Source organism: Caloenas nicobarica, chromosome 8 (assembly GCF_036013445.1).
Source record: "Caloenas nicobarica isolate bCalNic1 chromosome 8, bCalNic1.hap1, whole genome shotgun sequence".
NCBI lineage: Eukaryota > Metazoa > Chordata > Aves > Columbiformes > Columbidae > Caloenas > Caloenas nicobarica.
In genome coordinates, this window is record NC_088252.1 from 28991407 (window position 1) to 29017576 (window position 26170).

The following is a 26170-nucleotide window of genomic DNA, read 5'->3' on the forward strand; positions in this document are numbered from 1 at the left end:
CATTGAGCATGGTATTGATCGCAGCAAAAAGCCCGAGACGTCATTGCCAGTGCGTGACATGCAACCACAGTGCAAAGCAGGACAACATTCCAGGGAGAAAGACGGGGGGAAATGAAAGAGAAAAAAAGAGGAAAATGCTTGTTACCATCAAATCAAGAAAATCGACACAAACAAGCTTAACCATTTAAATACAAAAACCAACAGAAGAATTTTTAAATGCCCTTACATTTACAAATTTTTGTCTTTAAAAAATTCAACCCAAATATTTACTGCAAACAGAAATTAATGTTGTTGAAGGACACTATACGTCTACGTGGCTATAGCAAGATACAGTCTTTATTTAACACAAGATAGTTTCTAAACACTGGAACTCATAGTCCAATCAAAATCCACCAAAGAGCAATGTGCAATTCAAACAACTGCTATACAAAATTAACGACGTCTATGTGTCCTTGTCAATTAAATCAAACGGCTGCATTTAATTGACAGGTGTTAGTGCAGGAGGCTAAGGGAGATGGATTGCCACGAGAGCTATAAGTTAAAATCTAGCAGTGGATTTTGAGGGTCCGTGAGCTGCACCACAGGTTTAAGATAATCAAGAAACAAAGCTGGCACCTACCAACACTTGTAGCGGGTGTCATGCACAATATTGAGCCTGCCCATCATGCATTGCAACAGGAAGGTGGATTTGGAGAGGGAAAAGAATTAAAACAACCCATCACACGTGTCATTAGAAATTTCATTTGAACAAAGAAGAAAAATAGTTATTATGGGAACAGTGGCATGTAACTGTCAGCACAATCAAACCACACAATAGCACAGTGATCCATCAGAACCAGTGGGAGTGCAGGGGAAGAGCTGAGAACGGTGTGCTGGGCTATGGCGTGTGCTGTGTGCACCGGGCAGTGGCCGCGCGGCCAGTGAAAGCTTCCTTAGCTTTGCTTTAAAACTCCTTACGCTTAGACCTTTTTGCCTTTTGACATAAGCTTTGTCACGGTCCTTACCCTGGTTTCCTCAGATTGAAAGAAATACTTTAAAGCTGCACCTGCCTACAGGTACCTGAGGTCCAGCCCTGCTCGGACACGGGGACACAGGGCACAGCGGAGCGGCCAGCATGGGGACCGGCCACGACAAGGGGCCGGCCGGGCTGTGCCTGTGCCAGCACACGGGGACAGGCCATGACAAGGGGCCAGCCGGGCTGCGCCTGTGCCAGCACACGGGGACAGGCCATGACAAGGGGCCAGCCGGGCTGCGCCTGTGCCAGCACACGGGGACAGGCCACGACAAGGGGCCAGCCGGGCTGCGCCTGTGCCAGCACACGGGGACAGGCCATGACAAGGGGCCAGCCGGGCTGTGCCTGTCCCAGCACACGGGGACAGGCCATGACAAGGGGCCGGCCGGGCTCTCCCTCCGGCCAGAGCTGCCTCCTCATCTGGGGCGTTCCCCGATGGGCTGGAGCAACGGCTCGATCTCGATGGACACCGGTTCATTAGCCGCAATCTGGCTGCTCCAATAGGTAGGTAATACATAGGCAAACCCCTGGTGAAATTTGGCATGCTGTTCTTTTGTCATATCTGCAATCCCTGTGAGCTACCGGTGAAGTGGTGGTAACCTGCCTGTCCCTGGTGAGAGGACGGTGACCTGCCTGTCCCTGGTGAGAGGATGGTGACCTGTCTGTCCCTGGTGAGAGGACGGTGACCTGCCTGTCCCTGGTGAAGTGACGGTGACCTGCCTGTCCTTGGTGAAGTGACGGTGACCTGCCTGTCCTTAGTGAAGTGATGGTGACCTGCCTGTCCCTGGTGAGAGGATGGTGACCTGCCTGCCCCTGGTGAAGTGACGGTGACCTGCCTGTCCCTGGTGAAGTGATGGTGACCTGCCTGTCCCTGGTGAGAGGATGGTGACCTGCCTGTCCCTGGTGAAGTGACGGTGACCTGCCTGTCCTTGGTGAAGTGACGGTGACCTGCCTGTCCTTAGTGAAGTGATGGTGACCTGCCTGTCCCTGGTGAGAGGACGGTGACCTGCCTGTCCCTGGTGAGAGGACAGTGACCTGTCTGTCCCTGGTGAAGTGGTGGTGACCTGCCTGTCCCTGGTGAGAGGACGGTGACCTGCCTGTCCTTAGTGAAGTGATGGTGACCTGCCTGTCCCTGGTGAGAGGACGGTGACCTGCCTGTCCCTGGTGAGAGGATGGTGACCTGCCTGCCCCTGGTGAAGTGACGGTGACCTGCCTGTCCCTGGTGAGAGGACGGTGACCTGCCTGTCCCTGGTGAAGTGACGGTGACCTGCCTGTCCCTGGTGAGAGGACGGTGACCTGCCTGTCCCTGGTGAAAGGACAGTGACCTGTCTGTCCCTGGTGAGAGGATGGTGACCTGCCTGTCCCTGGTGAGAGGATGGTGACCTGCCTGCCCCTGGTGAAGTGACGGTGACCTGCCTGTCCCTGCTGAAGTGATGGTGACCTGCCTGTCCCTGGTGAGAGGATGGTGACCTGCCTGTCCCTGGTGAAGTGGTGGTGACCTGCCTGTCCCTGGTGAAGTGACGGTGACCTGCCTGTCCTCTGGGCTGTTTGCTTAATGCGCATGTCAGGGGAGTGACTGAACAGCTCACGGCAGCACCCAACACCACTTGTTCAGCATGTTTTCTCCATTATGGGATGTATTTTAAGCTGCTGGTGTCTGGGCTCACAACCTGCAACTCTCTTTAGGCTGCACAAGAATAACTGAAGCGACAGCACCTGGTGAATTCTGCCCTGCAGCTGGAGAGCCCACAGCAGCCGGCTGTTTTCAGGAACATTCTAGTATCATTTTCTGAATATCGCTAAGTTGGTAACTCTATTTACTTTACATAGCAAAATGCCTTCCACCAGACTGAACTCAGGATCTTCTGCTTTTGCTTCCCATATGATAAAGGTATACTGATATTTCAGAATATCCACTTTAAATAAACAATTAACTTTTAAATTTAATAAGTAACATTTATTAATGCTGCTAATTATGCCTGACACAGCAGAAACAAAAATGAACTGGAGTGTGGGGACAGAGATTGCAGTGGGAATGGAAAGGTGCTCCAGCAGCGAGGCTGCGGCGATGCCGGTGCCACGACCGCACCGGGGATCAGGAATGGCTCCCGCTGCCGCGCACCGGCGCCTCGCGCCGTCTCCACAGCATTTAATTAAGCAGGGAAAAAGTCAGTCAGTATAATTACTGCTGGGGACAAGGTTATTCTCTGTCATCTCTGTATCTGTAAGGCTACAAAGGAAAGGGCATAATCATGTTTCCTAATTACTCTTCTATTTCTGTGCCATGGAAGAGACTGAAAATATTAACCAAGAAAGGTTAAAGGAAGGGTGGCTTTTCCAACTTCCCCACGCACAAATCGCTGGGACCACTTGCAAGACTAAAAATGGAGCAAGATTTGGCTATAAAGTGCAAACATAAGTAAAATTGCTTTCTCGGTCCCTCTCAGGACATCTCTGTGGTGCTAATGAGGTTACAGAGAAGGACCTTTGAGTTCTACCTCTGTGCAGAGGTGCCCTATTTATAAGGCTACAGATACTTCATTAGGTCTGGAATATTACGTCATTCCATGCATAAATAGGTCTACATGCTAAAGACCAGTTACATTTTCATAATGTCTCCGAAATGTTACTGTAAAGCTTTTCAGCTCAAAATTTGAGTCTGAGTTATCATCATCAACATTATAACCAGCGCACACAGTTTTGAAAGGGAATTGAAGCAAATGAACGTAAGGCAGAAATGAAAACACTAGCTGGGGTGCAATAACTTGCAAATATGAAGATATAATGCTGTATGACCCTCTTACCAGTAATATAAATCATTTTTGCTGTGACCTTAATATGCATCTTGACTTAGAAGCTCTGACTGACTAATGAGAATGCATGAATAATAAATGTGCAGTTCCAAATGTTCCCTGGCTTTTCAGCACGAGGCAGAATTTCAATTCAAGGATGTGCTCGGTTAACTGATCATAACTTCACAACCAGATTATCTCTGCAGTGGAATAAAGCTATTTTTATAAATGTTCTAAGTTTACTGGTGTTCTAAGCATTTTTTTTCTCTTCTCTTCTCTTCTCTTCTCTTCTCTTCTCTTCTCTCCCTTGTATTATTCCCCTCAGACTATTTAATCTGTCCAATCCACTAAATCCTAATTAGAAATATCACGTAGACAGCACAAGCACTCCTGTGGAGGTGAGCGTTGTGCCTGATCTTTCCCTCCCTCCCATTTTGGAGAGCAGTAGTTTACAGAGCCAGCAGCCCCAGGGAGGAAGGTGCTCCCCCAGACGATGCTGTAGGAGAGGACCTGCACTGACCGCGTCCCAGCATGAGCAGGGGAGTTCTCTGGCGTCCCTGCACATCACGGGTGCCTCAGGACAGCAGCTCCTGGCAGTGTCCTGTACACCTGACCCCGTCTTCTGCAGGACTGTGCTTCCCAAAGCGCGCCTGGTCCCCCGGGCGACACACACAGGCCAGGAACAGCTGTTCCAGCACAGCCGAGGGGCTGGCAAGCTGAGGGACAGAATGGGAACGAGCGCCAGGGCAGGAATTTCACCTGGTTGCACGGAGGAGCTCTCCATCTGCCCGGGCAAACCCACCCGGGCAGCTCACAGCCCCTGGGGACAGGAGGGTGAGAGAAGTGCTGCTCTGCCCGCCCGCAGCCCCACGCTTGCCCCCGGGTCTGCCCAGCCAGGACCGGAGCCCCAGAACTCGCTGGAACAGCTGTTAGGACCTGCAGAGCCCCCTCGGTCGGCAGACTGACTCCACCTATTCCAAGCAGCCAACACCACAGGTGTTCCCAGCTCTTTCTTGTGGCACCTCTCGGAGTCCCCTTGGGTCTGGGGACATCAAGGAGCGTGGGAGACCTCACGAGAGGAGCTGTGCAGAGAGGGAGCTCTGTTTGAGAGTGCTGAGATGAGTCTCTAACTGCAATTAATCACTTCAAGTGTGCTGGAGTGCCAGTGTCCATCCCCTGGCATGGACGATCACTTTACTCGTTTTCATGTGCACTGGCATACAGGCAGCCACAATTACGCCTTACAATTTAGAAGCGGTAACTGGGTTTGTCTGGAACAGGAGCGGAAAACTCTCCAGGGTGAAGTTCCCTGCAGAGAGGAGCGTCCTGCCAAGATCCTCCACCTGGACCTGCAGGTTCTGCAAGTGCCCTGCCCTCCAGACCTGCTGCATTGTCACCAATGCAAGTGTCTGAACCTGACAAGTGTCACTTGAATTCAGACCCACTGAATTAACCTGCCTCCGCTCACAGTGGTGGAGCTGAGGGCACCCGGCTCTGTGCTCTCCCATCAGTTCTTCGGGACTGACGGAGAAACTCTATTTACAGATGACTGTGCACACACAGGACTCATGCTGGTTCATTTTAAGTGGGGAACTAAGGAAGGCAAGGTGGCAAATAACATTTTCAAACTTTTGGAAAAGTACTGGATTACTGGAAAGCCAAAACTGCTGCTATCTGAAAAATACAAAAAGATAACTCATAGTAGCTCATGCTAAAAAATCCTTTACTCTTCTTGTTTAAAATACACTAAATCTCACCTCTCAAGAAAGATCAAAGGAAGCATCGACAACCTCCTCACAGACTCCTGTAGGTCTCAGTACAGATGTGCCAGAGAAGGAGCGGAGGGAGGTTGTGTGGAGCTGCCGGTGTGAAGGATCCGCTCAGCGATGCGGTACAATCGGGGTCTGATGCACGTGAACCACAACCCCACTCCTAACTCTGAAGGGTGTGATGCAAAGCAGCTCAAGGACTTCCAGAAACCATCCAGCCCCTTGCTGATTTCATGGATTTAATTGTGTGGTTTACTAACTACATTAGTTATACTTTGCCAAAACAAATCTGTGAAATTGTTTAATATCTACAGGAAGGACTGAGATTGCACAAGCATTTTTATATGAATTTTAACATGTAGACTAAGCTTACTCAGTGTCTTTCTGCTGACTCCAACAAGCTTTTCGACAAGATTTTACTAACATTTTTAGTGGTTGCAGTGCATTTTTTGGAACCTAAATCAGTTATTACAATGTACTACAGCAAGCAACTGATTTTTGTGCCATTTAAATTATGTATATTGGTTGCATGCCAGATTGTACCATCAAGAAAGAATGGTAAAAGGTGTTATACCAAACTCCTGGGAACATACTTGCCAAAACTGTTTAGGATAAAATCCTTATGTTTTTTGGTGAAGACTGAATAATTGTATTTTCTTTTCTCCCTCCCCCCAGCTGGCCAGCACTCCCAAGGGCTGTCCTCACAGACGCCTGCCTGTGTTTCGAGTTCAGATCTACCAGACGCTCCTAGAATGATACTGCTGTTTTAATGTTTGAAGTAAAGTTTGAAGGTAAAAACACTAACTCAGCTGTGTTAATATAGGCGTAAAGTCACATGGCATACTAAATATGTAATTTTTCATGAACTGCTGTTTGCAGAACCAAAACACACATTCCAACTTTAAGTCCCACTTACTTCAGAGGGATTTCTGCTTACGTAAATAGTACAGGCATCAACTCTTCTGCAATTCCACTAGGGTAAGCGTAACTTTGGTCACTCGTGAATAAAAGCAAGTGCACCTCGGTTCTGCTTAGACCAAAATCAGCTCTGAGGCTTTAGCGGTGGAGGCTGGAACGCTGATTTCTTGTTCATGATTAGCCTACCTGTGAAGCTGCCTGCCTGTGCCTTTATGATCACTGCACCATAATTAAAATCAAAACCTTCAGGTGTGTGACTCGGAACAACTGTCACTAAGCACACAAAGGCAAAGGGGTCTTACAGCACAGAGAAACAAATACAACAGCTGAAGAGATGTGTAACGAAGAGAAGTTAATTGAGGGAAAGAGGAATGAGAGAGGATTTCAATTTCTGATTTGGGATGACAGAGCATGATGCTGATTTTTATGTTAGGCTGGAAAACACCCACCCAGCTTCCAGGAGCAGCAGAGAGAAGGCAGCGTTCCCGCAGCAGCACGGCTGTGCCGCGGCCGGGCACCGCGGCGTCCCCGGCACACGCCGCCGGGCACCGGGCGGCAGGAACCAACGGCTGAACCCAGGGCGGCTCTGCCGTGATTCCCCCTGCTCCCTCCCACGAAAAAGGCGAATGAGCAGCACTTACCTGGTGGGAGAAAGGCTGTATGCTGCTGTAACTGCATGTTGGCAAGAGCCTGCTGGTATTGGAAAATACCAGTGTTAAAGACTGCGGTGGCACCATTGGTTTTTTCAAGCGCAGGCCTCTTTGGTAAAGGGGGAAGTACAGCTTGAGGAATTCCCTGAATGGTGGGTGGGTATAAAAATAAAGTCCAGTAAAAAAAAGAAAAAAGAAAAAACAAAACAAAACCAAAAAAAACAAAACAAAAAAAAAAAAAACAAAAAACCAAAAACGGGAGGGGGTGTGGAGGAGGATGGGAGGGAGGGAGAAGAAAAAGAGAGAGAGAAAGGAAAAAAAGAAAAATCAGTAGAAGGCAAAATAACCAGGCAGCACCATGTTTATCCATGAGCAAGCAAGCAGCATAGCAGACTTAACTACCAAATAAAAGGCAAGGTAAAAGCTTTACAGGGGAGCACTACTTTAGCCTACCATTACAGCGCACAGGGCACGCGTGGGAGCCGTACGTTATAGGAACCGGCATCAACATTACGCTACGGTAAAGCTGGAGGGTTTGGATCAGGAGCGAGGCTCTTGGGGCGGGGGAAGCAGCACTGCTGGCTCCACGAGGACCAACACGTAGCAGCGATGTTAATAGTCACCGTCCGGAGCGGATGGCGGGGCCGCTGGCGCCAACCCTCTCCCCGGCCCCAGCGCTGCCCGGCATGCAGAGCGCGCCCATGCCGGCACCCCGGCCGCTCCGCGCCACAAAGCCATGCCAACGCACCCTGCGCCGCGGCCACCCTGCGCCGCGCTCCCGGGGAGGGACAGGGACGGGACGGGATGGGACGGGGCCGGCGGGGCGCGGGGGTCCTGCTCTGAGCCTGGCCCAGCCGCCCGCGCCCCTCGCCGGGGGGATGAGCTGCGGGAACCGGGATATTCCATCGCTCCACATTAACCCCAAACTCGACTCTACCATACAGCTACATGCCAAGCTAAAAGGTGAAAGGTCATAGTACCAGGTCAAAGGTTGCCTCGAGGGGTCGCTTCAGTGATTTGACAGCCGACTGAGTCTTAATTAGCAGGCAGCGAGCACATGATGGCAATGGCCAGTGGGGTCAAGCGCATTAACATAAACAGCAAGCAGAGGTGCATCATGGGGGCAGCAGTGCATTTGGGTAGGTGAGAAAAAACAAATAAAAACAAATCACCGGATGCCGTGTACAACGGTAACAAGACTGTGCATGCACGGGGGGCCGGCGGGCAGGGCAGACGCGGGGTGCGGGAGTGGGAACGAGGCTCCCGCCACCTGCCACGGGCCACCAGCTCCCGGCCCGCGCCGGCCACGTGCCGCCGGCCGCCCCGCTGTCCTGGCCCCGTGGCTCCTCTGCCCACAGCCCCCGGGTCAGGACAACGTGCCACCGCACCCTCTGCGGGGCTGCCCTCCCCTGGCCGGGACCCCGGCCCCGGCCGCGCCAGCTCTGGCCGTGCAGCTGCCAGGTTTGCTCAGCGCCCGGCCAGAGCCGCGCCAGCCCTCGCTGGGGACGGGCAGGTGGCTATGAGTAGTGTCACCACAGCGAGATCGACTTCAAACTGAGTCTCTACAAACATGGACTTACGGGAACTGAAATACGGGTTTATCTATCTGTGCAACTAGATAGATACACATCTACCCACACACAAACGTACAATAAACTATATATACATATGTGCACACACACACACACACACATGTATGCGCACATATACGTACATATAGATACTCTGTACCTCAGCAGGCAAAATCAGTGAAATACCTTAACGGTCTGAAACTACTTAAGTGCAGATCTGGCACCACATGCTGAGAAAGCTCATGTAGTGACCGGGATCCCTGAGCGCACCCTCCCCCAGCAAGAACAGTTAACACATCAATTATTTTCTCAACACACTTGTGTTCCAGAGGTGTTTTCCCAACTCACCATGGCAGCTGCAGTCGCTGCTGCCTGGGCAGCTGCAGCTTGGTTAACCTGGTACTGGGCAGCCTTGATCTTGGCTTGCAGGTGTGCAGGAGGGTGAAAATATTTGCACTTTTCCCGTGAGCATCTCCCTTTGATGTAATCCATGCAGACAGTGACCGTGTTGTCGTTGGTGTCGATCATGGCGCTGTCGGCAGGGTGAGCGAACCGGCAGTCGTTCTCTCCCCTGTTGCAGTTGCCACGCTGGTACTCTCGACATACCTGTGACACCAGGAAAAGAAAATCGCTCAGTTTGGGTGACGGGTGTTGCAGACGCGGCTCAGAACAGAGTCGGGATTTCTGCGGCACCGTGGGGACGGGTGCCGGGCCCCAGGAGGAGCAGGGCGGTGGTGGGATGGTGGGTCCACCCCCTGGCAGCAGGGACCTGGCTCCTCTAAAGCTACTCCTGATGTCAAAGAGCATCAAAACCCAGCAGCATCAGAAGCCAAGAGCACAGCAGGTTTTATTTTGGCTCCCGCTCAGCCACCCACAAGGCTTTGTCTGATTTCTGAAGAAAGGTGCTGTGGCTGGCTCTCCGAGATCACCCCGAGTGCCGCGGGGCTCGGACGCGCTCGCGCTCCACTGTGACCTGGCCTGGCCAAGCCAGCCCCACCGGCTGCGCTGCGGTGAGCGGCAGGACGGCCCGAGCAGCCCCCCTGACCGGCGCGCTGTGCCCGTGCCAGGGAGCGAGCTGCACCCGCGGGCCGTGCGGTGCTGCACCGGCTGCCACGGTCCAGGCTCTGCCACGAGAGGGCAATCCACAACCCACAGCGGCGGCACCTCCTCCCCGGGCTGCCCGGATCCCCCTGCGCGTCTGCGGAAGGTGGGCTGTCTTGGGCAGGGGCGGAACTGCAGCCAGAGCCGGCACCGGTCCCGCTGCCACGCCACCGCCACACGACATCGCCGGTCCCGCTGCCACATCACCGCCACATGACATCACCCGTCCCGCTGCCACGCCACCGCCACACGACATCGCCGGTCCCGCTGCCACATCACCGCCACACGACATCGCCGGTCCCGCTGCCACGCCACCGCCGCACGACATCACCGGTCCCGCTGCCACGCCACCGCCGCACGACATCGCCGGTCCCGCTGCCACATCACCGCCACACGACATCGCCGGTCCCGCTGCCACGCCACCGCCGCACGACATCGCCGGTCCCGCTGCCACGCCACCGCCGCACGACATCGCCGGTCCCGCTGCCACATCACCGCCACACGACATCGCCGGTCCCGCTGCCACGCCACCGCCGCACGACATCGCCGGTCCCGCTGCCACGCCACCGCCACGCAACGGCGGCCGAACAAGGCTGGAGGAATGAGAAACCGCCGGCACGGTCCCCGCAGCGTCCCCACGGCCAGTGCGCGGCTCCAGCCCGGCGCAGCCCACGGACCGGCACTGACGCCAGCAGCAGCACCACGAGCATCGGCTCCCTCCTCACACACCTTGCAAAACCCACATTTAAAAACTGACACGCATTCTTTTCATGGGCAGCTCTTCAGAAACTGCAAACAAAAATGCATTTTGTCGTTTTAGTTTTCCAAAGGCTATAGGAACCAGAAAAGGACAAAAGCAACCAAGTTTGTACAAAAATAAAACCACTTTAGTAGATGGAATTTCCTTTTAAAGGTGGGTGCCCATGAGCTTGGATCATCAGTATTTCCTCAAGGACCTTGGCTCTGATCCCTGCAACAAACCAAATTAGGTTGTTGTTTGGTTTCCACCCATGCTAGTGCTCTGGCTGCTTTTTAACCCCTGTGCTGCTCCAAGTACCAGCTGCTCATCGTCTAAGACCTAAGACGTGTCATCTCCAAAGGATGACAGCAAGGCCGTTTGTCCAGCATGATCCGATTTATAGTCCTTTTCAGGTGTAACAAAGGCTCTGGAGGTACATTTGCAGCAGGGCCAAATGAGCCATTGCTCTGCTCATCGCTGTGCCGCCCTGCTCACGGTGCGGTGCTTGCAGACCCGTTTCTGCAGCACACGTGGAACGGACTGGGCAAATCCCTCAGATGGAAAACACCCACTGGCCTTCCAGGTAATCTCCTCCCCTGGCCTATCCCCGCACAGTGATAGGGCTCCCAAATAGGCAAAAATGGGTCATTTCCTTTGATTATTTGTTTGCAGTCTAGAAGTGAACTGAATTCTTCTCCTCTGAAGATAAAGAAAAGGATGCAACTAATGTCAGCTGTCTGTGCTCTCTGTCTTGTGTTGGTGCTCCACAAAACCGAGCTCTCAAAACCACTCCACATGTAAGCGAGAACTACTCCATTAATAACATAAAGATGAGATGCACAAACCCCTGTATAAGTGTGTATATACATTAAAGTATCTGTATATACAAAGAAAAAGCATCCACAGACAAGCTGATTTTGTCACAGTTAAAAACCAAAAGAGAATGACCAGAAAATGGACATAGCTGGGCAGAGAGAGAGAATCCGTGGTGTGGCCAGAGCAAGTTCTCCGAGCTGTGGCGCAGCAGCTGCGATGAGGCCACAAATGGCTCCCAGTCCTCCCCAGATCTCCAAACGATGGTCACAGTGGGCAGGCACGAACCTTCCAACAGCACGACCAGCAAAGGCTTTCCAACCACTGCGACGGCAGCCAAGAACGCTTCCAATTCTTGTTTATTTAAAAGCAAGCATTGAAAACGGCACTATTTTTTACCACAGGCATGCAGTAATATATCATTCATCTGCCTGAGTAAAGAGAGACACAGAAGCATGATACGTTGTCTGGTCTTTCTGACCTGGAGAGCTTTTATTTAGTTATTTATTACTAGCCCTGTGACTAGTATCATAATTTTCAGCTCAGTATGTAAGAAACATAAACAAAAGAGGCACCTGTATACCCGTCCATTTTTGCCTGGCTGCAAAAATGCTGAGTTAGCGCTGCAATATTACTGATTCGCTGTAATTCACTTAACTTGTCCTAACTGGGTTTATTTTGATTGCCCGACTGCGGTCCCAGCTGCCCACCCTGGCTGGGGACGCGGGCAGCAGAGCCCAAGGTCCCTGCTCACCCCGTGTCCTCCTCTGACTGCAGAGAATTGATCAAAGTGGGCACTTTGGTATCCAGGACATTCTGAACATTTAAACGAACAGCACTGCTAGGTCAGACTTCCTCATTACCCAAGACCTGAAAACCTCCAAAAACTTCTAAGCTGCTTCCTTCTGGCAAAAAAGGGTATATATGAAACAAGCAGGAAACAGCTGCTTGGTTGTGGTCATTCTTGATTCTTGAATACTTCGAATAGAAAATGATGGCATTCAAACGGAAACACACACGTTTTATATAAAACAGTTGGGCAATTCCTTTCTTTCTCACTTCCCTGTCCGTCTCACTTGTAGTTCCCTCGAAGAGCCACACTTTTGTTCAAAATATTTCTGGCAGGAGAGGAGTCTGAAAAAAGCTGCAGGAAAAGCCTCAACCCGTGAAATTCCCACCTCAAGATCCAGATTCCTCATGGGAGCGGCTGAACCAGACACCCAAACACCTGCACACTATGTGTTCAGGTGACACGGTCCAAATGTGTATGGAATCAATCCCACTGCTAGTAACAGTCACCGACCTTATGTTCTGAGTATTCGTCTGAATTCAGGAGCCCAGGCGCACAGCCTGACGGATCTGTGCTCCCTGCCCACTCTCCTGGACATCCCAGGCAGATGTGCTGAGAGCTTTTCGTTGTGGAACCGTCTGACGCAGGAGCCCAGAACACGAGTGCTAACTTAATTAACGCCAGAGTACATCATTCTTGAAAATAAGTATTTAAAATTCTAAGTAGAACAAATCATATCCCAAGATTAGATGCTAACATCATAGCAGTTATTTTTCTCAAGGACAGGTCATTCCAAGGGAGAGCGAGCTCAGCCATATAAAGCTCTCGAATCATGTCCTAACAAATGACAATACCGACAGCAATAAGCTCGCTTAAAGAGCAGGCAGATGTGTGTCAGCTTCTCTGAGAGGTAACAACCAGACCGTGCGAAATCCTTCAAATCAGTTCTGCATTTCCGCAGTCTATAAAGTACATTAAAATGTTTTGCTGTTCATAAAAATGATGTGCTTATTTGGTATTTGCATACTAAATTTGGATACTCCAGCTTAAATGACCAATACACTGGAAAGCACTGGCGAATTATCTTCTCACCTACTTATTTCACCATTTAAACTGCATTTGCTGAAGGGAAAAAAAGAGGAGGAAAAGACACCCCCCCACACCATATACTAATTTTGTAAGACAGCAGAGTGGGCAGGTCAACCTCGATGTGCTCCTGATCCCAGTCAAAATAAAAAGCAAACCTTACACAGCGCAAAGGGCAGCAGCAGCTGGATGTTTTACAGCGGCCGGAGCAGAGCCGGGGAAGGCCCTGGGGAGGCTGGGCCGGGCTCGCCCTCTGTCCTGCAGGGACGAGGACACGGCCCCGTGCGGGGCCGGGGGGCAGCGCGGTGACCGCTGCTGGGGCATCAGCCGCTGGGGACTTGGCTCCTGCTCCGGGAGGATCCCGCACAGAGCCCCCGCCCCAGGAACAGGGACAGAAGGGCCGTTCCTCTGAGCCTCTGCACTCATTTTCAGGAGTTCCCAACTGGGCCATCATCTTCCTTTCCACTCAAGTTCAAAGCAAAACCACTCAGCCTTTTTAAAAAATTTTGCTGATTTCAGATGTTCTTTTCTGGCTTTTCCTGATTGATAAAAACGTTTTCTTTTACTGCAGACTGTGCCCCTGGGTGTTTTGTGAGAGTAACACTCTCGCAACTCCCCTCTTGTGCGGAGGAGTTTGGCTCAGCAGCGTATCACTTCTCTAAATAGCTATATAAAGAGAACGCAAGCGTCCAGAGGACCAAATCCTGCACGTTGCAGTCCCATATTCGATCTGCTCCTGTGCATCTTGCTCCCAGTCCGCTGGCCAGCACCAGCTCTGCTCCGGAGGCCCCGCACGCAGAGGTGCCCCCGCAGCCCCCTCGGGCTCCCCCCGGCCACAGGCAGAGCTGGGGCTCGGGGACTCTGGGAACGTCCTCCTCCTGCCCTGAACAGCAGCTTCTGAGCCCACATGTCCGCACCGCCACCGAGCAGCGCCGGGTGGGAGCACCATCAACACAGCAGCCAACCTTGGCGCTGCGACCCAAAGGGTTCCCCGCCATCCGCACCCTCCTCTCGGTACTCATTTCCGAATCTAGCATGATTTATTTATGAATTTATCTAATTGCATTTTGCTTTTACTCCACATCTGGCAGGTATCCACCATGAAACAGAGTCCTCAAAGGAAAAACACCCCTTGGTGATTCCAAACAGCCACCCATGCGCCAGCTCCCAACTCAGCTGCCTCTCCTGTAACCTGACCGTGCCTGGGGGAACGCTCTCCTCGGAGAAAACATCTCTAAAAAGGGAAACGACGTGATCTTGCAGAAAGGGAACCTGTGGTGACACGAGCTCTGAGAATAGTGACAGCGGCAGTGGGAAACACTCGCTGCCAGATGACCCTCCGCACTCCCCCAGCTCACAGTCTGCTGAGCGGCAGCTCCTCGGGCAGAGATGCAACCAAGAAAAAGGAATTAGTATTCCTTGTCAGGAGAGTTAATCCCTGTTAACGCAGATGCATGGAAAGAAAAGCCCTACAATTACAACTGGCTGCATTTTACGAGAGATCCTTCTTGCTCCTCCCATCGTGCTCCCTGAGTTCGGGGACTGTATCTGCAGCCCCGAGCCCCCCCACGCCGAGGGGACGCTGCAGGACCACGATCCCCGTGACCTGCGGCTGCGCTGAGCCTGCACACACCGGGCTGGGGCTGCAGGGACAGTCATGGCCCAGCTCAGCTGTCCCCACGCCGGTTCCAGCTGCCGCTGGCTGCTGCGCGGTGCCGGGGGGAGCGCTCCAGCCGTGCCGCAGGGAGACTCGGTTGAGCCCTAACGTTGCCACAGACAAACGGGGTGACAGCGGGTCACTCATGCTCTCCCATCGCCGCCTTTTGATCAGCAGGCGTGACCAAGGCTGCCGAGTGCTGGCGTGCAGGCTGCGCTCCCCGGCTGTGCTCCCCGGCCGGCTCAGCGCACGCCTCCAGCGCGGCAGCCGGCGGCACGTCGCTGGCTCACCGCCTGCGCTGCTGCCGCGCCGATAAGGTGCCGAAAACACTGTCAGGCCTTTCAGATAAGAAAGATTCAGGGCAAGACAGAGCAGCAGCTAGAGAGCAGTAACACTTGTCAGGGTTGTAGCGGGGATGATAAGGCGGGCGCGGGAGGCCGGCGGGGGAGTGCCGGCAGCAGCTGGGAGAGGGAAAGGACGAGAGCGGCGGAGCCAGCGACAGCCAGGAGCTGAAGCTGCCCCGACACCTGTCCCTGGTGCCTGGTACCCGCGCCTGTGCCATCCGCATGTCAGCACCTTCTGGGCACACACAGTCCAGCTTTGGGGTGCTCTGGTGCTGCCACGGTCATTCCTAAAGGGCTCAATATTTCCATTACCTTCTGTAACGGAGGGTCAGAAGCAGAACCACAAGCATGAACTCACTGTGTGATCGCTCGGTCACTCCCCATCCTTACCTGTCACCATCACGCAACATGATCAGCTGAAGTGAAATCTGCACTATTTTCTTTCACAAAAAGATTATTTTCTGTCTAGGAGAGATAATAAATGAGAGCGAGTTACACATATCGGCTCCTACCTCCAGCCTGTCTGTCCTCATGAGCTTCTGGGCAGCGGCGGCAGCAGCGGCAGGAACGGGGACGCCGGGGTTCCCCGTCACCAGCATGGGGGCGGTGGGCAGGATCTCCGCCGGGACCAGGCCGGGGGACACGGGCCCCAGGTAGGGGTTGAAGGCGGCCGAGGCGTTGGTGGCTAAGCTCGGTGCGACGGAAAACATCGGCTGCAACCACAGAAAAGAAGAGGAACAACACTTCAAATATTTATACTTGCCACGCCGCCAGCCTAATGACTTTCTGGCTATCATCTGGAGCACGATGTCAGGGAATTTCTGTTGCTAATGGGAAAAGGCATTTGTCATGTTGGTTTTTTGTTTGTTTGCTTGCTTGTTTCAAAGCAAGAGTCAGATGCCCTTGTAGGCTCTCACACGTGGTGAAGATAATTTGATCTGGAAGACCAAATAATGCTGTAAGACCAAATGCGAAGCTGTTACACTGCAGTAAAGATTAAACAACTCTTCTGCCCCCCTGAATGCAAAGGCACTGTGTTACTGATGTACTTGCCAAATAAAATTAGTCTGGAGTGTTTATCTTTAGTATTTAAATAAAGTAGTTACTCAAGGCGTTTGGATTTTTCTTCCAAACTAAATTTTACAGGGAAAAACAACCTGAGAGTTAACGCAACACTTTTTCTCTGTTTCATATCTGTTGAAGCCAGACAGCATATAACACCACATGTTTTTGTATTTCTGAGGAAATGACTGAACTGTCTGGAAGCAAGAAACAATCCATTTGAAACACTAGGCAAAAACACACGCAGAGGTTACTGAAAAAAAAAACCTTAAAGTTGTGTAAATGGGAATAATTTCTTCAACGTCTCTGGTTCTTCATCCATGTGAATGAAAAAACAAACAGGCAAATTTTACAGGAAATAAAATATTACTCGTAAATACACTGTTACTTAACTGCACTTTTTGTTACTGGGTGATCAGCTATGTAATAACAAACACCGAAAATAAAACTATGACCCAGTCTGTTAGTGTAACTTAAGAGATACCGATGTTTGATTTCTACCCAATATACTCACTATACAGTAAATAAAAGACTATCCCATTTATTTTCTACTGAGATCGCTTAATACTAATATAAATATCCTGTGGCCTTTAGACCACTGCAAAATAACAGCATATTTTAGCAGAGCTACTGCATATTATCCTGAAACTCCCAGGTGTTTTGCAATGCGCTGTAGAGCTGTAAGTGCGACGAGAAGCTCTCCTGCAGCGGTCGCAGCCCAGGCTGGGAGCAGGGCTCTGCTGGCCTTGCTCTGCTGCACAGTGTGCAAACCAGCTAAAAAACCAAAAAAAGCAAAAAGCAGCTCGTGCAGATGTGCAGAGAGAGAAGGGAGGTGAAGGGGGACGCAGGCCTGGGCGCAGCTGTGCTGCGGGATCCCCGGTATCCCCCTGGCCCTGAGCAGCTCTGCCCTGCAGACCGTGTGCGGGGCGCTCAGCAGCGGGGCCCAGCTCCGCCGGGCCGCCCGGCTAGAGCACCGCGCGCTGGCCATGGGACACCCGCACCTTTGGGGATGGGCCTCTGCAGCACAGCGGGGCCACGGCTCCTCCCCAGACAGACAGACAGACGGACGGGCTCTCTGCCCGCACGGCAGGAGCTGGACTCGTTTAATGCAGCTTTAACAGCCACACGGCGAGCACCTGCCACGCCAAGGAAAGCACAAGCATGTACCAGTACACCAAGAGAAACACCCGCACCTACAGCTCCTGCAAATGACAGACACCCGGGGAAGGTCTGGGACCCACAGCTCATCGCTCCGGAGCCACAGACGTGACCCACAGCCCAGGCTCCCAGGCACAGCTCCGCTCCGCTGCTCTCACACCGGCACCGCCCTGCTGCTGGGCAGCAGTTTTCACACCAAACACACCCTTCCACACTGGGAAAGGCAAATGCAGAGCCTGACATTGCTGCTGCAAAGCAGCACAGCACCACCCACTGCTGCTCTGGTACCAACCGATGCGCTAGTACCCAAAGATGTGCTGGTACGGATCGATGCTGTGGTACCAATCCATGCCCTGGTACCCAAGCCGTACTGTGGTACCAAAGCCCTGCTCTAGCTGAGCCCAGCTCCCCTAAGCCAGTTCCAAGCAGCAGAGCTCTTCCTGATCGCAGTGCGTGCAGCCAGCAGGACACACAATCCGCGCTCGCCGGCTGAAATCCCCTCCCACAAGCGCCAGATCAACACAGATAAAAGAGTGAACTAAAAAAGAAAGATGGGGAAAATCCACAGACATTACCTGCAACTAAGATAATTAAACCATTTATCAAACAGAAATATGCGTGAAAGGACCCTACTGCTTTGGTTACCAAATTAGAGTTTCTCATTAAGTTAGTTCACTTACTTTTATTAAAGCATACGGTATTGATTTTTGTAAAACAAAACAAACTGTCTGAAGCATCGTTAGATAGGATGATATAAATCACTTCCTAGAACACTCTAACTAATATCTGTTTCAACTGTGCTAAAAAAATAAAGTAATTTAAAGGCCAAATTACTAGGATGACATCCATTTGCAAACCCTATTACTGGGACAGCCATTGGGCCTTGCTATGAATCCTCATATTGAATGAGAGTAAATTCTGAACATACCAAGTCCATAACGTCCGAACTCAGGCGACATACAGAGAAATCACCGGGAAGGGGTAGAAGGCTTGCGCTGCACTTCAAAATCCACTGACTCAGATTTTGCTTGTAAGGGACATTTGAGCGTAGCACAAAGGAGAATTTAAATATGATTTAAATGTTATCCTCGCACTAGCGTCTCTTTATATTAAAAACAAACATTAATCCAAAGGACCACGTTCATATATTTTTATGTTTACCCAAATGTTGATGTGTGCCTACAAACTGCTTTGTATAAATCCCAGAGACATATTTGGTTCCAATTCATGAAACAAGCACACAAACAGGTTAATAGAGAAGAATATTTTAAGCGATGGGTCTTATTGTGCGTGCTGTCCGTGCGCTGATGCTGCCTCAGCTCTTTCCCCAGGTGCCAGAGATGATTTTATTCAAGGAGAAGCCAATCAAAAGAGAGAAAACACAAAGTGGCATCTTCTCACGCTGCGCTAACAGGTACTGAGGTCACTGTGCTGTGACAACCCTACCACGAGGTTTTCTGCTCTGCTCCCCACATACACTTTTTCCTGAAACAGCCGAGGCACAAAGCTCTGCGGGACAATAACAGTTGTATGAACTGAATCTGATGAGCTACAAAGCACTGACTGGTATTCTGGAGACCCATAAAACCTGGGGCCAAATAACCATTTGGCACAAGTCTGAGAGTCCTTTCTGCTGAGATGCTCTTTCCTAAGGATCTAGCTATATTTTGAGGAGTATTAGTTGTCACTATGTTTTTTGAAATGAAAGTTGAAGAACTCATCTAAGAGTGAACACAGGTTTCCTAAGGGCAGGTATCTAGAGGTAAATTAAACTCCCTGAATTCTACCTTTGCCAGCACGAAAGGAATAAAGGAACTGTCAGAGAAGTGCTAATGTGGATATATTTATTTTATATATATTTTCCAATTTATTTTTTCCTTCGCTGGCATTTTACGCATTTTAAGAGAGAGCTTCAGCCAGGGGAGCATTGTTTGCCTTTTACATTGAATATACCAGCCTCGCTCATACATTAATCAGCACCAGTCTCACTCATACATTAATCCATACCCTCTAATGCCTGAGCTAGAAATTTATACCAAGAGGGTTCTGGGCCAAATTTATCCCCAGGTTCTAGCTCAAATGGCCTCTGGATTGCATTAGAGCGGGATCTGGCACATTGTCCCGCGACCAGATGAGACAGTTCTGCCAGGTTCTCCTTCCCCACCCTTGGGTTTTTGCAGAAAGGGTGGTTCTCTGCACTTCTCTGCCTGCCAGGCTGCGCTGGGGACCGCGCGGGTCGGGCTGACGCGCTCCGTCCATCACCCAGCGCAGGCTTTCTGCTCTGCCTGACACCAGAGCCCAGCTCCAGCGAGGAATCCCCTGGGAACGTTCTGCCGAGCAAACGGAAAACACCCAGTGGGAATCAGCTCAAACCCAGGAATTCCCTGGAGCACAGAGAACTGCAAAGGAAACATCTGTTTACAAAAACCCCATGCAGATCACTCTCTTAATTTTAAGAAATAAGTTGCAAAAAAATAATGAAATTAACGATATTAATTAAATTCACAATATTACCTCAGGCAAGGGAGAATATGCAGTACAAAGACATACAGGGTAGCTTTTTGCCCTATTTGATTTCTCCACGGGTTACTGACGTTTGTGGGATTTTCCAGCCTGTAAGCACACCCGGTACTTACTGCAGCTGCACCTCACGGTACTCGGGGATGGGAGGCAATAAACGCACGTACCACAGGCTGCAAGGGGGCTCCGGGCATCATGGCATTGGCGAGCTGCATCTGCTGGGCCAGCATGGCCATGTTCTTCTGCTGGATCAGGTTATTGCGCCCATTGATCTCCAGCTGCGTTTTTAAGTGTGGTGGCGGGTGAAGATATTTGCAGTTTTCCCTTGAGCATCGACCCTGAAGAAGAGAATTGACACGACTGGGTTAGAAGCTATGGGTGTATCTTTGTTCCTTATGGCATCAGCTAAAGCAAACCCAAAACCCGCTGCAGACCAGGAGGAAAGCCCTGGTACTTCTCTGGGCTACCTCGTACTGACCAGAGCAACCCGACAATTCCACTATCACCTGCTTGCTGTGTCTTCCCAAACTACACATCTCTGCACTGCAACTCTAACAAATACTCATTCTTTCCAAAGGTGCTGAAGGCCCCAGGCAGCAGTTTTGCAGGCACAGCATGTTCCCCCTCTCTGGGCACAGGTTTTGGCCCCAAGGAGCACCGAGCACACAGCAAGAGGGGTGGGAAAACCGCCTTATTACCAGGAAAACAGCACCAGCTCTGCGCTTTCACCGGACCTGGAATACAGCTTCTTTGAAGACGACATATGGTGTGCATTTTTGTTGCAGTTGTGTAAACCAAACAAGAAAATCAGAATTGACTTGTTTCTAAATTTTTCATTAAATTCAGACAGGGTAAACAACAAATTTCCTGCACTAATTTTATTTGTATGAAAGGACATTCATCAATTTGACAACCATCCGCATCAAGAAATAATAAAAAGTAATTCTATGTACAATGTGTTTCCAAACCCTCACTCGCAGGGCCTTGGGTGTCCCCACCACAGGGTCCTGGGTGTCCCCATGTGGGGTCTTGGGTGTCCTCACCCCCGAGGTCCTGGGTGTCCCCACGCGGGGTCCTGGGTGTCCCCACGCGGGGTCCCGGGCGTCCCCACCCGCAGGGTCCCGGGTGCCAGCGGCGCTCTGGGCACCACAGGGACTCCTGGAAACCAGCCCCAGGGCCCCCAGCTGCGGCTCCATCATAGAGTAAAACCTCTAAAACAAAAGGCAGAGCCTGAGCAAAGGGCACCAGACTTCAGAAAACACACAGTCATTCATATGGAAGCTTTGCAATCTCCTCGTTCTTTAAAATTTTAACACTGGAGCCCATGTTTTCACTAAATTATTATCACAATCATTAAGAAACAAACCAACCAAAGAAAAAAAAACCCAAACAAACCTAAAAAGGAAAAATGAATCCTTTTCTGGAAAAAAAAGATTCCTTAAATTATGGGTTTTTTTCCCTTTACTCGTTCATCTTTGAAATAAATTCAAACAGGAACAACGACATAGCAAAAGACAACCTTAACTTAAACAAGAAACTCTTTTTATCAGGAAACAAATCAACCCAATATAGTTTGACCTTATACTGCAATTTTTCTCAGAAAGTTAAAATGCGTTCTTGTTAGGAGATCAGCCAGCAATGTAATTTGCCCGCTGGTTTTTGTGTCCCGTGAGGCAGGGCCGGGGGGTTGCTGCCCCCAGCCCATGTCCGCGCTGGCACCGCAGCCCTGGCAGGATGCGCAGGGTCCCCAGGCCCCCCGGCGCCGTCACCGCCACTCGCACCCCCTGTGCCAGGTCCCGTGGGGTTCACCCCGCAGACCCAGGGGTGACACACGGAAGGGACACTGAGGTCACTTGCGAGAAAATCTCCCCAAAAACACAGCTCCAAGTGTTGGAAAGGGACCAAGACGGGCGCCTGACAATGCACAAAAGCTGAAAGCACAACATCGATACTACAGATAAGATGGGTGAAAAAAACATGTGCGGGCTGAGAAAATATTATTACAGGGGAATGGAGTTTCCTACTGCAAATAAGGACTGGGGTACTTCAGTAACAAACATTAACAATTCCTAAGTAGAAAGGACAAATTGACGGTGGCAACAGGAATGGGCATTTGCGGAGTGTGAGTTTTACAGGTGTGTATATACACATATATACATGTCATACGTGCACCTGCCGCTGCTGTTCCACCCGTGGGGGCTCCTGGGACACACACTGACTGACAACACAGCTCAGCACAATAAACCGGCCCCATCGCGGCACCCCCCAAAGCCTTTCCCAGCTGGATGGAACGGCAGGTGAAGGGCAAGAACTGCGCAACAGCTTTGCTCACGGCCATTATTCTCCTGACCCTAAAGCCCATGTTAATAGTTGCTACCGCTAAGTAACACAGGGCAAAATTCCGCTTTTACTAGCTGCCTGGAAGATGATACCTTACACTAGCAGAGTGTAAAAATCAGACTTAATTACTGCTAAATGAGTAACATGAAACTGTAGCATGCTACTGGAATTGGAGATGAGCAGTTAACAAACCTGATTCTGACCTGCGAATTAAGCTCAGTGTCTTTGCTCCGGTGGTGGGGCTGAGCTGCCCCAGGCCCCCCAGCCTGGACGGGTTGTACATCACAACCACCAACGTGCTTCACACACTCAAGTGCTTTAAAGCCCGAGGAAGCCATTCCAGTGACCTAACGCCGTGCCCTCTGGCTCCTGGGAAACAGGGAGCCCCCCGTTGTTACCCTGTCAGTGCCGTCATTTCTCTTCATTTAGCAGCTGATCTTTCAGGGAGACAACTTACTCCAAGCTAAAGACTACAAGAATATACCACTTCCCCCGGTAAACTGTGTTCATGCTCAGCTATCATCTGCTACTACCAAAAAGCTCCCACGGATCTTGTTTGTAGGATGCCTTGGAGCCCAGGGCAGCAGTTCTCCTTCAACCTTGCTGAATTTTCACATCACAGCAAATCTTCCAAAAGAAGTGCAGACTTCCCTGTTTGAGAAACAGCCTTCTTGTCTTACTTATATTCCATGGACCTCCAGAAACGGTCCAGAGAGTGCCCAGGAATCAGAAAACACCGGCTGACAACCACTGTCAAAAATCTCCACCAAGAGCACTGACTACTCTGATCTCCTTTATACTGCGAGCAAGTAGTTTCTTAATTACTTTTTCACTAGATTCTGGTAACTTCAGTCAACAGAGTTTAAGGCGGATTTTTGTCTCTCTGAACCTCTTCTGAACCCTTTGCTGTTTTTTCCAACCATTAAAAAACGAATACTATAAGCAAATAAATGCAGAGAAGCAGAAGCTGAGCACGCTGGCGGTGTCCCGACACGCTGTCCCAGCACACTGCAGGGTTCTAGCAGAAAAATCCTGGACTAAAACTTACTAAACACGCTGCCGAGGCTCCTGAGACGCCGCCAGCCGGGCAGGAGTGGCGGGTGGGCGGCCGGGCTGCTCTCACATGATGTTTTTCTCCAGCTCTCGCATCCCCAGTGGCTGGGAGCCCACGGCACCGGCTGAGGGCCATGCCTGCTGTATTTTAAGCTGTCTGGCCTTGGCAAGGGCAGGTGATGGGGACAGGGCCGGCGCGGAGCGGGTGGCGCTCACCAGGCATGGGTCTGGCATTAGCCACCGGCAGGGCAGGGACAGCCGGTGTCACTGTGCCGGGGACTCCTGCCAGCGCTCCCCACGCTCCTGGGAAATATTTCCCGGCCACCAAACGGGTCCCGGCTGCAGGGACACACTGCAGCGATCCCCAAAAACACCCGCGAGTCCCCATCTGCCACTGCTCCCCACGCACACCGTGCCGGCAGAGCCGCCACGGGATCCACGGCACCGGCACCACTCCGAGGACACCGCGTTTGCATCCCGGCCAGAACAGCCGCCTAAGGGAGAAAAGCCCAAGCAGGAGCAGCTGTGGAGGGGATGCGTGGAGGGGACGCAGGGAGGGGACGCAGGGAGGGGACGCAGGGAGGGGACGCAGGGAGGGGACGCAGGGAGGGGACGCAGGGAGGGGACACGCCGAGCAGCCGGCGCTGCAGCGTTGCACCAGCGCAGGGTGGGTGATCCCACGGCCGGGACACCCAACACCGCTTCTACACCCTTGCACGGCTTCCTGAGAAAGCAAAAATAGAGCCCACAACATGTCTTAAAAAACTGGTTATTGCTAATCTCCATTTTTTGTTGTGACCTACACACCAAACCCTGAAATCCAGATATTTTCCCGAAGATAACTGCGTTTTTGTAAAAACTGCTAGTCAGACTGTTGTGCTGAGGAGTTTTTAGTTAGAAATGGGAATTAATAAAAATGTGTCCATACGAAAATATTTACTCTGTTTATTCATTTGTTGACAGAAATGCCTGTTTTCTTTGAGTTTCCTACTCATTTCCCTAGACAGGTGGAAACGAGCGGTGCTGCCACCGGCACACACCCTGCAGCCCAGTGCACGCAACAGCACTTGCCTTCCTGCTCGGGAAACAAGTCCTATTTGATTTTTCAAATTCTTTTACAGAAAAATCATTACTTATTGGAGCAGACGCATTTTAGATTTGCAAATTCTTGTTTCAATTATCACTAAAACAGGAAGAAGTATAATCTTTTACCCGGCAGCAGCTACTATACAAGGACAGACTGTTAAGTCTGATTTGAAATAGAGGCAAGTACACATTTCCTTCTGCTCTCGTTCCAGAAGTAAGCTTCTCAAACTCACACTAGGTCTCAATTTTTGTCTTAGTTTTTACTCTACAAATTATTTCCTGTTCTGTACATTTCACTTTCATTGCTCAAAACCGCTGATATTATACAATATATAAGGTTATAAGATATATCACATATAAGATGATATAAGCAAGAAATGGGTCCATTTCTGCAAGGTCACTACCATGTTCTTCTCTACAACACCATTTTCCTGTGAAGTGCAGCATGTCCTGTTTGTCTGACTCCACACTAGAGGTTAGAAATACAATGGCAATTCTTGCTCTCCAAAAATAATTTCCTTCCAGAAAATACCCCGGTTGCACGTTTAATAATGAAAAAGTATTCTTGGGATTCAGTTCTGAGAGTGTGAGCCCCTTTATCCACTGCAGTTACGGATCAGGTGATAGGGGTACTAACAATCTTACTTCTTCCTTGAGGGAATATTTAACGGAAATACCAGCAAAGTCAGTAACTAACTATCAAGGATAACTCGAGGTGAGCGTGCTGGCCGCGGTGTCCGCGGCACGCTGCCGTGCGTGTGAGCCCCACCTTGTGCACGCTCAGCCCAAAGCACTCACGTTTGTGCACGGATCTGCGCTGAGATCCGAAAAGCAGGTCCCTGACTTTGAGTAGTTGCTACAAGGCCTTCAGAGTTGTTTTGAGAACGTGCAAACATCCAGGGCTTTCAGCACCCACATTATTCAAAATAATTACTTTCCAATACCTCTCCTTAGAAACACTGTCTAATCCGTCACCAAAGGAGGAACAACTAACTCATGCCTGCGGTGGAGTTGGCTCCAACCTAAAACTTCCTTGGGAAGCACAGCCTGGTGACGCAATAAATAAGGTCTGATTAGCAAACTGCTCTCTGAAGGTCATTAATCCTCCAGGCACAACCCGTCAGGACACCCCAGCAGGAGGGACCAGCAGGACCCCGGAGCGCCCCCATGCAGGGGCGCTGCCAAAGCCGAGACGCCCTGTCCTCAGAAACTCCGTCCCAGTGGGTTCTGGGCTGTGACAGACACACAGCCATGGGGACACTGCTCGGCACTGCGGCTGCAACCAAACCCGCGTGACCGGGGTCAGCAGCAGAGGGCTGACAGTGCCCCCGCATTTGTATTTGCAGCGCTCCTGGCAATCAGTGCTGGGACACGGGCAGTTTTGGAGAGGGGCCATCCTGCGCAGAACAGGCTGATTTGGGAGGATCAGCAAACACCAGACTGGGCACAGCCAAAGCAGAAACACAGAAGAATTTTGCACGGGCAGGGACTAAATAAAGATCCCACTTGGTAAACACCGGCGAGAGCACACTGAGCACAGCCAGCCTGCCGCCGTTGTTTAAGGTTGCCCCTCTGCAACACTCTAAAACCAGGGAAAGCAAGCAGAGCCAGCAGCCGGCGCGTGCCATGGGCTCCGCCGCCCGCCCGGCCCCGCACAGAGCTCTGCTCCAGCTGCAGAACACCCATCACCCTCCATGTACCTCAACTAA

At 51.1% G+C, this 26170-nt stretch overlaps 1 protein-coding gene across 10 annotated transcripts in view; it reads right to left on the minus strand.

Moving 5' to 3' along the window:
- The window catches only part of MBNL1 (muscleblind like splicing regulator 1), an 85978-nt gene that overhangs the window by 8117 nt on the left and 51691 nt on the right, over positions 1-26170 (minus strand). For 6 of the 10 annotated variants that reach the window (XM_065640241.1, XM_065640240.1, XM_065640232.1 and 3 more), the window contains 6 exons: positions 20150-20320; positions 15755-15955; positions 9061-9318; positions 8122-8175; positions 7133-7286; positions 620-655 (listed from right to left, as the gene is read on the minus strand). In XM_065640241.1, coding sequence (XP_065496313.1) covers positions 620-655; positions 7133-7286; positions 8122-8175; positions 9061-9318; positions 15755-15955; positions 20150-20218 — 772 coding nt within the window. In that variant the 5' untranslated portion in view covers positions 20219-20320. The remainder of the gene's footprint in view (positions 1-619; positions 656-7132; positions 7287-8121; positions 8176-9060; positions 9319-15754; positions 15956-20149; positions 20321-26170) is intronic. The other 4 variants (XM_065640237.1, XM_065640234.1, XM_065640235.1 and 1 more) reach the window with 3 other exon arrangements.